General features: G+C 35.5%; 2 protein-coding genes across 2 annotated transcripts; both read left to right on the top strand.

Moving 5' to 3' along the window:
• The first annotated feature begins 120 nt into the window (after nucleotides 1-120).
• On the top strand, nucleotides 121-7,384 carry LOC140752555 (alpha-amylase 2). The gene is made up of 9 exons (XM_073086893.1): nucleotides 121-141; nucleotides 3,051-3,227; nucleotides 3,687-3,838; nucleotides 4,457-4,637; nucleotides 5,115-5,230; nucleotides 5,478-5,985; nucleotides 6,290-6,490; nucleotides 6,807-6,968; nucleotides 7,312-7,384. Exons 1-9 carry the CDS (start codon nucleotides 121-123, stop codon nucleotides 7,321-7,323), a joined length of 1,530 nt encoding a protein of 509 aa, XP_072942994.1. The 3' UTR covers nucleotides 7,324-7,384.
• Nucleotides 7,385-8,795: 1,411 nt separating this feature from the next.
• Gcat (Glycine C-acetyltransferase) lies at nucleotides 8,796-16,651 on the top strand. The gene is made up of 9 exons (XM_073086738.1): nucleotides 8,796-8,921; nucleotides 10,068-10,228; nucleotides 11,441-11,506; nucleotides 12,494-12,595; nucleotides 12,802-13,009; nucleotides 13,627-13,807; nucleotides 14,423-14,615; nucleotides 15,026-15,203; nucleotides 15,840-16,651. The coding sequence occupies exons 1-9, from the start codon at nucleotides 8,891-8,893 to the stop codon at nucleotides 15,998-16,000; spliced, it is 1,281 nt and encodes a 426-aa protein (XP_072942839.1). The 5' UTR covers nucleotides 8,796-8,890; the 3' UTR covers nucleotides 16,001-16,651.
• The last annotated feature ends 162 nt before the right edge of the window (nucleotides 16,652-16,813 follow it).

Genomic DNA, 16,813 nt, shown 5'->3' with positions numbered 1-16,813 from the left:
AAATCGATATGTATAGTACTGGACACTACTCCACAGTCCTCACTCTAGGTCTAGATGTCAATTAACGTCATATTTTTGGGGTTAATGAGGATAAATCAGGCTGTAAAGAATGCTGAATGAATGTGCCCTGGTGACAGCGATGTAAATAATTTATATAAATATATTTTCATAATAATCGATTTTATTGGCTTCATAATCGATTTTTTGATGTGAAACATCTATAGCCGCACGTAAAACCGATTTCTGGCGTGGCGACGCATGCTATACGTTGGTATATATATACAGTCTATATGCAGTAGTGTGTACGGTGTGGCGACGCGTCGCCATGCGCAATCGAATTCAATAAATAGTCATCGTTATCTGGAAAAAAATCGTAATATTTTATTTTATCATTATGACATATTTAGTTCCTATCACAATATGTTCTTTTCTGCATATTACTTTTACAAAATAATGTCGATGTTTCACATCTGCTAGGCGTCCCGTGACGGCTCACATTTTTTTTTATATATTTAGAGTGGTGACCAACACGCGGCGCAATAAAATAGCCTGCAACATGCATTAATTTACTATTTCAATATTTTAATTTTTCACAAATCACGACAAAGAAACAGGCTTTCCTAGCATATATAATGAACAAAGATTGAAAATGAACAAAACCATAGATATCTGTGAGTGAATGAATGCAACACGACGACGTCACAATATGGCGGATGCTTGTTTTGATAAATTGCCATATTAAAATGAAAATCAAGTAAAATATTACAAAACGTCTTTATTAAAATTGTTACTAAATAAGTTGTAACTATAACTATTATAGTTTGTATATTTATTTACAGTTTAGTTGTTATTAAGTTACGAAGACTGATTCTGTTATCACATAATATTACTAATCTATGCATAACATAAATAATATAGCCGCGAAATTGAAATTTACGTAATTACGAAAGTAATGTACCACAGCCATGTATCTTTATTTATAAATAATTACTATCACTTTTAAAAGTAGGTTCTTCCTATACTATAAGAATTTGTCAGTGAAGAAATAAAAGTAAAATGCACAATGAATGCAGATGAACATCAATCGTCCATACTTATTTTACGTTGATACGTGTAAATTGATTGTAACGATTAGAGCAGAGAGTATAGTAAGCTATATAGGATTAGAGTACCTACCTAATACCTAATAAGTATGTACCTACTACCGATACTTGTATTAATCGTTAGCGATACCTTTATGCGACATGAGTGTTGTGTTGCAATGGATTTTTTGTCATTATAGAAGGAAGAAAAAGTTATAAGTTATAGAGCGTGTATAGCTAAGAGAAAATAGATTTAGAAAAGATATCATCTGAATTATAATGTTATAAAAAAAAACTTCTATTTAACAGTAGTAATTGCAAGAGCACGTTGCGAAAAATTACTTAAGTAGGTACATTACACAAAAGCCGCTTATATTGATTATATTGTTTATTGAGATAAGTTATACCCACCTAAGTTGAAAGTTATTATCATGATATCTTCAGAATTGCTGAACATAATTATTGATAATCAACGAGAAATACGTGAAAATAGGGCTAACAACGGCCCAGTTAAATTTACTCAATCGGATAATAAATAAATAAAATAAAATAAAAAAATAAATAAAATAAAAAGCCTTATATTTCTAGAAAAAAGTTTACATTGTTGTTTCCCTGTTTTAGGAATATATTGTTGCTAAATTAATAAACAAAGTACATAGAATGATTGTTTCATACATTTCGTTATATTTAAATTTAAGTTGAGTCAATCGGACTCAATCGGATAACTATTCATTAATAAGACACATCTAGAGAGAAACGAGCAGCTGCTCTGTATCTTTATAGGATTCAGATGATTGAGGCGCCAGAAAGGCAAAAATTATTAAATATTAACTTATTAAATATTAATGAAGCAGGAGTATAGCTACTATCAAATTCGTTATTTAATTTGATTTAAAATTTACAAGTTAGGATACAATTTAGTACCTGACGTTAAACTGTCGACCAAAGGACATTGAAAGATAATCTCGGTCTACCTTGATCAAGGGCTAGGGCCGCTATACAATACATTATGAAATAATTAACTAGCAAACAAAGGTACGTGACGGCTTCGGAACCTTCCTCCGGAGCTGGTATAGCGACTATCTGGGACTTACGCAACAAGTTAATTGACATTGTTTGTCTTTAGTTATCTATAGATAGATTAAGATTATGCATTTAATTATTTTGATGTGATTAAATTATTTTATAATTATTCTGTTTTCGTTTTCAATAACACGTATAATGGTAAGTGCTTTTTGAGTTAAGGTGATTTTTTGTAGTCTGGTTCGGTGGTGGTTAAAAGTGGTAGAACTCTTTGAGGTTCGAAGGTGGACGTATCAACTTTAAGTATATTAAGAGCCGCAGCAGCTGCATATAATATCAGTTTCAAACGTTGTTTTTTTTCTGGTTTAAGGAGTATGTGGTAAAGAAACTTAGGTATATAGGCTTGTCCTTAGATGCTACACGCATCTGTGACCGATTTTGAGTAGGAATCGTGTCCACTAGTGGCCACTTATAGTAAGGCAAACTGCGCTCTTGGTTGCCACTACTATATTTGAGAGAAAAGACTTTTCTATGAGAAAAGACGTGACATTCTTAAATGCTTTCTACACTCACAGTCCCACACTAGGATTCCCTGTGTCGTGGGTGCCATGGACACACACATAGGACACACAGAACTTTCTGGGTCTGGCAGAAACAGAAATCTAAATTCATCATTAGATATCTGTCTGGCCGGGGATCGAACCCGGGATCCTTTGCGCGTCAGACCGGTATGATGACCGCTCCGCCACGCGGGTCGTCACTGGACCGTCACCGTTCTTATGAAAAAAGTTCTAGTTTCGGTGGCCACCACGCCAGGCAATATGTTATAAATTCAGATATTTGTTCTGAGTAGACGTACACTTAGTTTTATGCCTATAACCATTTTTTACTATATACACTTCACGACAACACATCTAAATAATAAGGAATAATACTTAATTTCAGGGGAAACTTTCCCTAACAATAGCGTTTCTCGGAGTAATCCTTACGGCGAGCGCATACAAGAACCCGCACTATGCGAGAGGCAGATCTGTTAATGTCCATCTCTTCGAGTGGAAATGGAGCGACATAGCCCTTGAGTGTGAGCGGTTTCTAGGACCGAGAGGATATGGAGGAATTCAGGTATCATAAATAATTCATAATAAATAATAATTCATTAATAATAAATACTAATTAATTAATTAATAATAAATAATAATTCGCAACAATATTCTTTTATGTTTGATAAAATGTAACCGGTTCATTCGTCAGCTTTTTTCTGTTACATATTTTTAAGAATCTATTTGAGGTTGGTGGACTTGACAAACTCTTTAAAAAATGGTGTTAGACGAGTAAAATTATGTTAAATACCTCAAGTGTTTGAATGAAGTTTTTTTTATTTTTTTCTTAAGTTAGTTTAGGATGTTTTAATTTAGAGTTAAGTGTTAGTTAATTTCTAATTCTTACAAAAAATATGGAAATGCAACTTGAAGGTTTATGGGAGAGATCTTACTGCGCGAGAACAGTTGAAATTAAAATTATCATTAAGTAGTACTTTATATGTAGCACTATTTCGAAACGAATTTCTTGACTTATTTGTAGATATCCCCACCGAACGAGAATGTGATCCTCTGGACTTACAACCGGCCGTGGTGGGAGCGGTACCAGCCGATGTCATATAAACTAGTCACAAGATCAGGCAATGAGCAAGACTTTGCTAACATGGTACGCCGATGCAACGCTGTTGGTGTGAGGTAATTATCACATTAGAATACCCAATTTCCTAGGAGAATACCTAATTTCTCTGACAGAGATTCTTGCGTGTTTCATATTCAAATTGAAGGGCAATGCCCCAATAGGTCAATGACAGTTATGTAGGGTTCTCTTAAGCACCTGATGATAAGCCTTCTAATTCGAAATAATGTTAGGCCAATAATATTGAAATTATCTTTAGCTTTATAAACAATGCGATTGAATCTTGAATTGAAAATTGTTATCTTGAATCTATAGGTGGTACGACAGATGATTATCATTTGTAATGGATCACAATTTTATTTGTCATAATTATGTTCCACTACTTAATTATGATTTTATCGATATTGTTACCTACCTGGAAATCCGTGGGCTACCAAGATTCCGAGTAATTTTTCTTATGCTAAATCTAATGGTCGCACCACGGATGACTGTCTTTTGTTATGTACCAAAACTTTTTATTATGTTGAACTTATTAATAATTAGTGCAGAATAATTAGTAATTATATTTAAGCATATCGATATTTCATTTTGTTTTCCAGAAAACTTTCTGTGATTGACTTTCTGTGCAAAATATCAGCTCCTACGCTAACACTAACATAATTTCATTCACTTCCAAGAATCTACGTGGATGCAGTGATAAACCATATGACAGGAGAGCCACCAGAGAACGTGGGTACTGCTGGCAGCACTGCGGTGTTCCGCGACTGGTACTATCCCGCCGTTCCGTACCGTCGGGAGCATTTCAACTGGCCACACTGCGTCATTGATGGCATGGATTACGTTAACAATGCTTGGAGGGCAAGTTTACTTTAGATATACCTAAAGATAGATATAAGACTTAAAAGTAATATTAATACGAAAGTTATGAATTATATTACGCAAAGTATCGTCATCTCAAAGGCACATCTTTATAATTACATATTTATGTCATGTCCTTCATGCACTTGGAGTACTCAAGTATCGAATATGTAACATATAGGTATTGCGATAATCGTTATTGTGGAAATATTGCCATTAAAAGCTCATCACGAATAAGTTAGTTTTCCTACTCCTCCAATAGAGCTAAGGATAAGAATACTTTAGCCAAGTTTATTTACGTATAATGGCTTCTGGTCCACATTATTATGCACACGTAAATTCTTCTCTCGTAGATAAAATAAAGGCCATTTCATTTTTCATACAGTTAAAAAATTTTAACATCATATATGATAAGAAAGAACCAAAAACTTGAAGTTTTAAGTTATAGTAAATTTAATGTTGCATTGATACTTTCAGGTCCGCAACTGTGAACTAGTAGGACTAAAAGATTTAAATCAAAGCAATGAGCATGTGAGGCGAATGATTGTAGATTTTATGAACACTCTCATAGATCATGGTGTTGCTGGATTCAGGTAAGCAAATAAATTGAATATCGGCAACAGATGTCATGTGTTCATAGAAAGTAATATATTTTATCATTTTCATTCGGATAAACTTTAAAACAATTATTAAAATTTTAATAACAAAAAGAAATCTGATACTTAACAAGTTTTTTTACGATACCAATTTCCGTTGGTCCCATGATCATTCGAGTCCAATGATCGTTGTCCAATGAGCTCATCCCTCGTTTATAAATTCTCATTGAATACTTTGATCTAGAATTGACGCAGCAAAACACATGTGGCCAGCAGACCTAAGAATCATCTACAATCGCCTTAAGAACCTTAACACTGCTCATGGCTTCCCAGCGAACGCTAGACCATACATCTACCAAGAAGTAATTGATTACGGTGGTGAAGCGATCAGCCGAGATGAGTACACTCCTATTGGTGCCGTCACTGAATTCAAATCTGGCATGGAACTGAGTAATGCTTTTAGAGGAAATAATCAGCTCCGTTGGCTGTCCTCTTGGGGTCCTCAATGGGGTCTATTAGCACACAGCGATGCTTTCACCTTTATCGATAACCATGACAATGAAAGAGGTCACGGAGGAGGAGGCGGTATCCTTACGTACAAGGAACCCAGACCCTATAGAGGAGCTATTGCTTTCCTGTTGGCCCACCCGTACGGAGAACCGCAAATTATGAGCAGTTTTGCGTTCTGGGATTCCGAAGCTGGTCCGCCGATGGATCGTAACGGGAATATTATTTCTCCGGCTATAAATTCAGTAAGTGAATGGAAATTGGAAATAAAGCTATTAGAGATAAAAATAGTGTTACGAATTAGTGTGTTCTTCTCTAAATTTTGTAGTACCTAAGTATATAATATCCGGAAATTTATAAAAATCGAAATGTCAAAATAATCGACAGGTTTCTTTATTACGAAATCTGTTTTTTAACAAAAGTGACATTATTTCTACTGTTAAGAAATCGATAATTTACTTATTAGTCACGCCGGGACAGCCCAAAATATTTTATTCTCACACCTAGAACACGAGAAATCCTTACGAATCCTTTCAAAATGTTCTCTAGGATGGTACGTGCGGGAACGGCTGGGTATGCCAACATAGATGGCGTCAAATCTACGCCATGGTGGGATTCCGGAACGCCGCTGGAACCGCCGCTGTTACCAATTGGTGGGATAATGGCAGCAACCAGATCGCGTTCTGTCGGGGAAGAAACGCGTTCGTAGCCTTCAATAACAATAATTGGGATCTTAATCAGGATCTACAGGTAATTAGATTTTCAGATATTTCACATTTAATCCTAGGAAGCTTCTTTTGTAACCAAATGGATATTAGAAGTGGTAAAACAGAAATAGATCTAGTTATTAAAGAAAGAATGATTCTAATTATGATGGAAAAAAAGGATAACTACTTATATTTATTTCGAAGAGCACGTTAGGTCGTCGCGGTTAATACTTTGCTTTGAAGCAAAATGGAATGCGCACTTTACTTATTATAATTATGCGAAATGGAACCAAGATGATGTAAAAAGTTTTTCAGCAAAAAAGTGAATGATTAATCTAATCCACTGTTTGTATTTGTAGACCTGTCTCCCAGCTGGAGTGTATTGCGACGTGATATCTGGTGATAAAGTGAACAACTCGTGTCGAGGCAAAAGAGTGACTGTTGGAAACAACGGTGTCGCTCGGATCTTCGTTGGCGCTAATGAGTACGATATGATGCTGGCTATCCATGTTGGACCAGAGGTAAGAATTAAATTGTATTAATCCATGTCCTTAGCGTCGGTTGGCATTTAAACCTATGTTCTTGGTCAATCAATCTAATTCTTAAGGTCGGTTTCTAATCGTTTTGCTAATTTAGAAAGCATACCACAAAGTTGCGTTTTGCTAATCTACTTAGAAAGCATTCCAAAAAGGTGCATTTTTATGTACCTACTTATGTTTATCTTAGAAAGACACACCGCGCAAGGAAATAAACCAACTAACGTTTAGTAGACATTATAGACGCTTACGGTCATTTGTAATGGAATCCAAATTCAACAGAGACCTATATAACTTTATGGCATTTTAAAAAGCGTTTTATTTTCAGAGTCGTTTGTAAATCGAAGACTGAAATTCCTCAAGAAGAATCGTTCCAAAAATTCAATACAAATTATAAGCACTTTATCTGTGTTTTATTCCAATCCATCTTACGCAATAGAATCTCATAGAGTTAATCTCTCATAGAGATTTCATACTTAACTTGGTTTAAAATAATTTTAAAACCTATGTAACGTACTAACGTAATATTAATTCAGTAACCATTAACTTTACGATACTTACTTATTAAATTATTTTCCTAAATTAATAACAATCTAATTTTGCAACCATTGTTTACAACACGAATTCGTGTGACATCATTCACAGAAAATAAATAAAACTGGTACGACAACTTGACGATGCGCAAATTACGTTCTAACATTTCGTCGATATCTCAAGTGTAAACTCTAGATATCAAACGAAAAAAAAAACAGGATATAAAGCTGAAAAAACAACAATAATTACTTAGATATTATATTTGAATATATATTTTTGAAGGTGCAAGAAAGGGTTCTTTGGTTCGACTCCAGCGGCACCACCGCCTATTTCTGCCTCATAACAGCAGCTTTAAGCGCTGATGTGTTCCGGTTTGAATGGGGTTGATTACAGATGTCCATAGGCGGCAGACCAGGCAGACCAGGCGGTTGACTGCATGCTCGTCTGCGACTCCTATATATTAAAAACAAGAGCCACATCTAAGGATATCTTGATTTTCGAAAATACACAATTTTTAGCAATTCTCACAATCTGAGACCATTTCTTAATAAAGCTGCTCCATTCAGACTGTGCTAATATTATAAACAAGGTCAAGTAGAAAAGTGTGTACTATTTTTAACTATTGATTACAAGTCTCTGTAGACTCTACCAATGTCTGAAAATGTTAAAGAATTACTAAGGAAAATAAGTAGTTACACAAATTCATCTATTAAAACCACAACACAAGACTAGAATACCTACCTACCTACAGGTATACTGTTATTGTATTGTTACCTATTATTCCGTACAAATATAATAGGTAAGTATTTACCTACTTTAGTATATAGTGCATTGCGCTTTACTTGTATTCCCTATACATCCATTTAACAGCAGCTGCACATATTAAAACATGTGTAAAGATAAGAATTTCTTAGTTAAAAGAACATAGATAGGTAATAAGTATATCCAAGAATAAATTAGGTATTCGATAGAGATCGTAATGGTTAGGTATCGTAAGTCTTTAATATTTACTTGTTAATTAAGTAGTATAAAAACAAATTTTCGCTTTTAGTCGATCTGCTGTAAATATGAACATACGTATAACACATGGAACAGAAACTTGCTTTTCTCTTCTATGGTATAAAATATTCCTGTAAAATTGTTGAAAATAACGAAAAACAGAGGATAATTATGTTTCTATAGATGACGTTAGCGGACAAAACATCTTATCAAATGGGAAACGAAGCTTGTGATTGAACAACATAAACAAGTGTGGCCAGATGCGGTAATTAACCGCTCGTATCCAAAACAGCGATTCGTGAAACTTGCGTGACGAGTTTGCTAAAAAGCCGGTACCGCGCCACGCCGCGCCCCTCCGGCCGTCATTCGACGCGATGGCGCTTCGGTCGCAACTCCTGCGCACAGGTAATCCGTTTTAACTTTATTACGCTTTCCAACCTTCTTGCCATTCATACGTGGTGTTTGCAATAAACATTTTACATACCAAAATACAAAAATCAAGACATAACTAACCAGGTATATAACGTAAGTATTGGAGCAAATAGTGGTTAGTTAACATTATCAGTGCAAGCTGGCAAAATGTATTTTATGTACTTGCTCACAATCTAACTCCAATATTCCTTTTACGTCGTGTAAATTATAAATGTTAGTGTTTTTTTACAATAATTCCAACACTTCTATTAGGACTTAAAACTATTTCCTGGTTTTACGAACGAGTTGATGCCTCCAATAACAAATATTAACTATACTGAATAAATTATTGTCAAAATCACATTCCTTTCGCAATCCCCGCTGAATACAAACGATCGTTTTATTTTATGCCTTTTTTTAGTAGGCATAAAACCTTGAAAATATCATGAAAGGTAAAATGGATAAAAGAAGGTAAATCATAGATAATATTGTAACAAGGTCAGCAGTTAATGGTGAAATTAATTTCTAGTTAACTAATAATATCAGGTAATAGCAAAGACCTTGAATAGTGATTGCATGTAATCTGTGTTGACGAGCTGGTCTGCTGTTTGTTTACTTCAGCTATCTGTAACAAAAGATTTGCATGTCGCCATCTAAATATAGCGTAAACCTGTGATGAATTATGTAGATTACCTTGTTCGTTAAGTCGGAGGAGGTTGGGCAGGGTGTGTCCATTATTTGATGTGCCAAATGGAAAAAATACCGAACGCCTTGTCTCTATTAAGATGACATGTCACACTTAGCGATATTTTGTATGTATGTCGTATCGATATGCGGTTACCTCCATGCTAATGAAAAGGCAAAGTCAACCTTAATGTCAGTACATCATAATAATATTATTACGTATGACTGGATCGAGAAAGTTGAATGTTGCAAAAGACAAAAGTTTAATGAACGTTTAAACAACAACAAAAAAGGGTAACTTAAGTGTCCTATAAAATAAAACAAAGACCTGTACACAATACAAATACAGGTCTGTGATATAAAACTAGGTAATCGAAAAATATAAATATATTAAATTCGTGTAAGATATATCTACTTTTACAGAAATATAGAATAACAGTGTTATAACTGTTACAGTTTACAATGGCCAACAGTTCCGTCAACTACACGAGTTAAGGGGAAAGGAGCGTGTGGGCGTAACACGTCTACGGGAAGTTCTAGACGACAGGTTGCAGGAAATTAAGAAGGCAAAAACCTGGAAACATGAACGGATTATCACTTCTCCGCAGGATACGAAGGTAATTGACGTAATATTGATTTTATGGGTGATGTTGAGCTATGTAGGACTATACTATAGTGCAGAATTGCAGATTAAATAAGTTAAGGTAATTACCATTATTATGTAACTTAAATCAGTGTTTTTGAAAGTATTCGAACGTAATAAAGTAGTAGATTAGGCCGTAGTAGATAGATGGCAGATAAAGTTGTAGTAGGTCAAGAATCCTTTATTAATCCCGTCTTGTAAATATACAAGACTTCAGCAATCAGATCAGAATTTTCAAAACAATCTTGTACACTTCCTACATGCAGAATTAAAAATAACATCTTTCCTTGAAGTATAAATATTTTTTAAGATGTCTGACCTTATTTGTTGCTAATTTGATGTTGCATGTTGTTTCGTTGGTACACCAAAAATGTAGGATGACTAATGTCGTACAGGACGATGTCTGACCTTATTTTTTGCTAATTTGATATTGCATGTTGTTTCGTTGGTACACCAAACATGTAGGATGACTCTGGATGACTAATGTCGTACAGGATAACTAGAGTTGTATTACGTAATGTTAGAACGCGGAATGTATAATAAAGTTTGTAATTAAAGTAAGCAATCAAGGGCTTAACAGTAATCTAGGGCCAATGAACTTTGAGAAGACCATATCGTGTGAGGTTTTGCAAAAAATACTCGCGGTAGAGACGCTACATATCCATAGTACATACAGAAAAGTAAATGATACCGACGTAGGTATTTGCGGTGTAATTAATGATACTGTTACCGTATTACTTTCAAACACGATGAAGTACGTGCTATATTCAATTTTAAGTTAGTAGGTAGGTACATATAGTATGTAGATGTAGGTGTTAATCGTGTAAATGTCGCGTCATAGCTAAGCCCTGCAATACTTATAGAAATAAAAAAAAACTATTATTTAAAGTAAATAAACATAATATACTATACTATTCTTAAGTCTACACTAATATTATAATAAAGAGGTAAAGTTTGTTTGTTTGTTAGTGTTGTAATGAATAGGCCCAAAAACTACTGGACCGATTTTAAAAATTCTTTCACCATTCGAAAGCTACATTATCTACGAGTAACATAGGCTATATTTTATATGAAATATATTTGATAAATAGATTTTGAGGCGGTACAAAGCCGGGTCACCTAGTCCAAAATAAAGTGATTTGTTTCGTATGTTTTGTTTATTTAATATAAACTGGTTTAATCACAGGTGAGAGTACATGGAGCCGACGGAGAGTATTTGAACTTCTGTGCAAACAACTATCTAGGATTATCTGTAAGTATTTTTCCACTGTAACATTAACACCTTTCATCTATTCCTCACATTTTATTAGTCATAAATATTATTAAATCCAAAGATTTATCACACGCGAATCTTCCATTCGAAAATACAAGATAAGCCAGTAGTAAATAACTTGCAGTTTGTCATGTTATTTTTTCTGATAACTGAGAAGTAGCATATTAATCTTATATCTTATATTCTTATATAATATTATATATTATATAAATATATTATATAATTATATATATATGTATATATATTATATAAATATTAATATATTATATTTTATATAAATATTATAAATCCGAAAGTAACTCTGTCTGTCTGTCTGTCTGTCTGGTTGTCTCTTCTTCACGCCTAAACCACTGAACTGATTTTAATGAAATTTTGTAGAAAGATAGTCTGAGACCCGAGAAAGGACATAGGATAGTTTTTATCCCGGAAATCCCACGGGAACTAGGGATGGCGATTTAAGATCGATTAATCGGAGAATCGATTTTTTGGACCAAAAAATCTATTATTTGTGATTTTAATCGATATTAGTAAGGATTAAATCGTAAACTATGCATTTGATCAAGTGATGATCTTTAGCAAAGTTGTTGTCCATGAGCCCACGAAGGTTCCAGAATTAGTACGACCAATTTTCGCCAGATGGTGCCACTGTCGTTCCAATAGTATGTCATATTATTTTCTTTTAAACGCGGGCGAAGCCGCGGACAAAAACTAGTCTTATATAAAAAATTCTCGTGTCAAAATGTTAGTTACCGTACTCCTCCGAAACTGCTTTACCGATTTTCATCAAATTTTATATGCATATTCAGTAGGTCTGAGAATCGGCTACTATCTATTTTTCATACCCCAAGTGATAGGGGTTGTTCACCCTTAACATTTTTTTTATTTATATGGCAACACAACGTTTTCCGGGTCAGCTAGTAATTAATAAACTATTGACGTTAAAATCAAAATATTTAATTTAAACAGAATCACCCTGAAGTAGTGGAAGCGGCAAGAGAAGGGCTCAAGAAATATGGCGCAGGTCTTAGCTCTGTCCGATTCATTTGTGGAACTCAGACTATACATAAGGTGTGTATTTATTAATTAAGATTAAATTAAGTATGACTAATCAAAAATATAACCAAACGAGAAAAAAATAAAACCATTTTGCAGATGCCTACTTTCTCTGAAAGTCTGAGTCTGAACATACCTACATGTCGCCCACAACACTAGGAATGCAAGCGTGGGTCGCTTATCGAGAATGTATTAATAATTTGTTTATTTATATTTTGCAGGAACTTGAACAGCGTCTCTCCAAATTCCATGATCGCGAGGATACCATTCTATACGGATCCTGCTTCGATGCGAACGCTGGTCTCTTTGAGTCCATGTTGACACCGGAGGATGCGGTGTTTTCAGATGCCCTCAATCATGCGTCTATCATTGATGGAATCAGACTGTGCAAGGCGCAGAAGTTCCGTTACCCGCATAGAGATCTTAATGGTTAGTATTTATTGTATATAGTGGTTGGATTTTTTGTACTGGACGGTCGACGTAATTTATTCACAATCTGTTTTCGGAAACATCCCCTTTGAGATTAAGCTTCGAGCAATAAGTCTGCAAATTGTGAAATACAGCTTGCTCGAGCCATTTTTATGTAGTAAAGTGGCTTGCCTTTCAATAAATATTAACTAATACTTGAACAATCATGTAGCTGTAGATCAATGTAACTAATTTAACGTGACCAGAGAGTCTACATGAGAGCATTACACTGCTTATTAGGACTTAATTAAGCTAATTAGGACTTATTAGATAGACTTTTCCGAGGCGTTCCAGCTTAGTCCTCAGGGGTAGCGGCGCATCTGTGGCCGACCTCAGGTAGGAATATCTAATCTCATCTGGGGTTGATTGCAGATGTCCATGGGCGGCAGTAGCCACTTACCATCAGGTGGACTGCATGCTCGTCTGCTACTCCTATATTATAAAAAAAAAAACAACTGTAACGATAATGCAGAATTTCGGTCACGGAAATTAGAAATATTAATGACCAGTAAAGTGGTTCTCCAGATAGCGTCAAATATGATTACAAAATTTGTAATAAGTATTATTGGTTGTTTTAGAATTGGAACACCTATTGGCTCATAGCGAGGCTCGCATCAAGTTGATCGTGACTGATGGCGTGTTCTCCATGGACGGCACTGTGGCCCCCATTAAAGGATTGCGAAACCTGGCCGACAAGTACCGGGCTTTGGTGTGTGTGGATGATAGCCACGCGACTGGATTCTTTGGAGAAACTGGCCGGTATGTGATACTTGACATGTACGATGTTGTTAGATCTTTGGGATTAGAAGATCAATTAAATTTAAAATAATTGTGTAAAGGTTCCGTCTAAAGTTCACGTTTCATCATACTGTATTTTTTACAATGAACATATAGGTATACAACCAATACCACCGTTAATTGAAATAGTAATTTTTCTTCAATGTCTGTAAAATCGCATTTGCGGTTATCTTTTATCCTAATCTTTGAGTGGTATAATGTGTGCATTTTCAGCCGTCGTAATTAAATATTATTAAGTATTGGCATTATACTTTGAGCAGCAATAAAATTGTCGCTACAGATAGGTGATAGGTAGGTAGAGTCCGCGCACAAACTGCTAGTCCGCTCCAAGTGTAGAAACGTGTCGCGTCGCACTAGCAAATTGTAGATATAAGCGGGACGAAGACAGCGCGCCCCCACCCCCGGCACCCTCCGCTGCGCGGAACAACTTCAGAGCTGACTAGAAGTTTGGCGCGGACTATACATACGCCAGATTTTTAATTAAATGTGTGCGTACATTTCGTACTTAAGTATTATTTGACGTTTATAATACCAGATGTTTTCTACAAATTGTCTTATATTTCGTTACGTTACCAGGGGCACAGAAGAATACTGCGGTGTGCTGGGCGCGGCGGACATCATCTGCTCGACGCTGGGCAAGGCGGTGAGCGGCGCGGCGGGCGGCTACACCACCGGCCCGAAGGAGCTGATTACCTTGCTGAGGAACGTGTCCCGACCGTATCTGTTCTCTAACGCGCCCCCTCCGCCTGTTGTTGCTGCTGCTTTGAAGGTAAGGAATATTTGTATGGATTTTGCGATTTATTCACACGTCTCAAAATGTCATGTTAAGTAACTCATCAGGGCCTTTGAAGACATTACGTCGATTTATTGCATCGGGGTCAAGGAAATTTAACGAAGTTTCAAAGCAAATAAGATAAAAGAGATTTCCCTCACTCATCACACGTTTTTGGGAATCTAATAGAGGACTCATTCAATTTTCGATATTTACCTACTTCATATCGTAAACATTATTAGGTATGTCATATTGTACAGCACGTTTTCGGTTTCATTATTTTTAATAAAAAAAATTATTGGATGGAAACCAAAGTAGGTACCTAATTTTCTGTCTATGATCTATTTAATATGGTAAACCGAACTGCATAATTACAAACTATTATAAATTATAATTATCACTAACAGTCACTGGACCTCGTGGAAAACAGCTCGGAGCTCCGGCAGCGTTTGCGCGAGAACACCACCGCGTTCCGCTCCGGCTTGCAGGCCGCCGGGCTGACGGTGGCGGGCGATGACCACCCCATCTGTCCCGTCATGGTGGGAGAAGCGCCCTTAGCTGTGGACCTCGCCAGTGGAATGTTAGGTAAGCTAAGTATTTTCATTTGATGATTTTTCGATGCATTTCTTGCGTTTCATGGAAGAAAGGTGGAAGGGAAGGATGTCGGCTGACTTGATAGTCACCTTATAGGTACAAAATAACACTACAAAGATGTAATATGAATAATACTTCTTGGTAGCGTTAACTATGTAAGAGCTACATGGTATTTAAAAGCTTTTAGTGCTTATACACCGCGGAGCAATTATAACATGCGCGTTTAAGTAGTGTAAACGTCCGCACTCGCCGGCGGCTACGAGAGAACTGAGTAATGTTTGCATTCAACTGAGGGTTGGTTTCTGTCAACGTAACACCGTTACGCATTTGTAATTATATATTTTTCGTAATATAACAAACTTTTATTTAGTTTCACCTGTCCCGGTGTTTGTAATGAAATCTTCCAAGCTAATTTCACCCACTTCTCAGTATCCGATAGAGCCGAAATTTGGCATATCTTTATTTCTAACATAGCATTTTATTTAACGTGTAAGATTATATAATAGTCGTAATTTCCAGAACGTGACATTTTATTTAACGTGTAAAATTGTATTATTATAGCAATTTCCAGAACGTGGCATCTGTAATTTCTAGAACGTGGCATTTTATAATTGTGGTAATTTCCAGAACGTGGTATCTACGTAGTGGCGTTCAGCTACCCAGTGGTGCCAAAAGGCAAAGCACGAGTGCGAGTACAGCTGAGCGCGGCGCACACTCCGGAGGACGTGCAGCGCGCCGTCGCCGCCTTCGCAGATGTCGCTAGGAGCGTTGGCATTGTTGAGGGATAGACACAATAATTATTATAAACAAACTATCCGTTATAATGGCTTTTTAGGTAATGTAACAACTTCAAAATCAATGCATTTTGTCTCCTTTTGCCTTTTTTCTCTTAACTTTGCTAAGCTTTAAGTGCAGCATTGCAGAAGTTATCAGGTGTCATCAAATACTGGGAAGAAACACAATGTATCATTGCTTGCAAAGCATGGCTTCAAAATAGGTAAAAGAGGCTGTTCAAATTACATGTACCTATATCTTATACTTAAATGCAAAAGTACACATATTGAGTACACTCAATTAAAACCTTATTGTGCATGTTATAAACAATACAGACATCGTTTTTTGATAAAGTTAACTATTTAATGTTGAACATATGTTTACATGGCAAAGTTATTACTTAACTACGCATTAGAATCGTGTCATATTAGATCGAGAACTGCTAGAGTACACTATAAAAGCCACGAAAAATATATATCATATTATCCTTATGTAATTCAAATGCTTTTGAAAATATGATTAGTTTTATTTACGCTGACCTTTATCATTGAGATGTTACCAAACTTTCAGTGTTATGTTTGTAAATATAAAATATGTATGTTAATGCAAGTAAGTTTGTATGTGCTTTGAATCTGTATATAAATAATAAATGTGAAAATATATTTGCAAAATACTATTGTTGATTTCTGTTAATAACCTTTAGTTAAAAGTAGTTAAAGGTAAGTGAGGGTAATATCCATATTGAGGTACAACCATATTTTAAAAATTGCACGATAATTGGGACTTATTTTGTATACTGACGTCATACATGCACATTATTTTTAACG

This window comes from Epargyreus clarus, unplaced genomic scaffold (assembly GCF_041222505.1).
Source record: "Epargyreus clarus isolate Ecla_fem2 unplaced genomic scaffold, WU_Ecla_fem_2.2 ptg000024l, whole genome shotgun sequence".
Taxonomy (NCBI): domain Eukaryota; kingdom Metazoa; phylum Arthropoda; class Insecta; order Lepidoptera; family Hesperiidae; genus Epargyreus; species Epargyreus clarus.
This window is presented reverse-complemented; position numbering and strand designations above follow the sequence as displayed.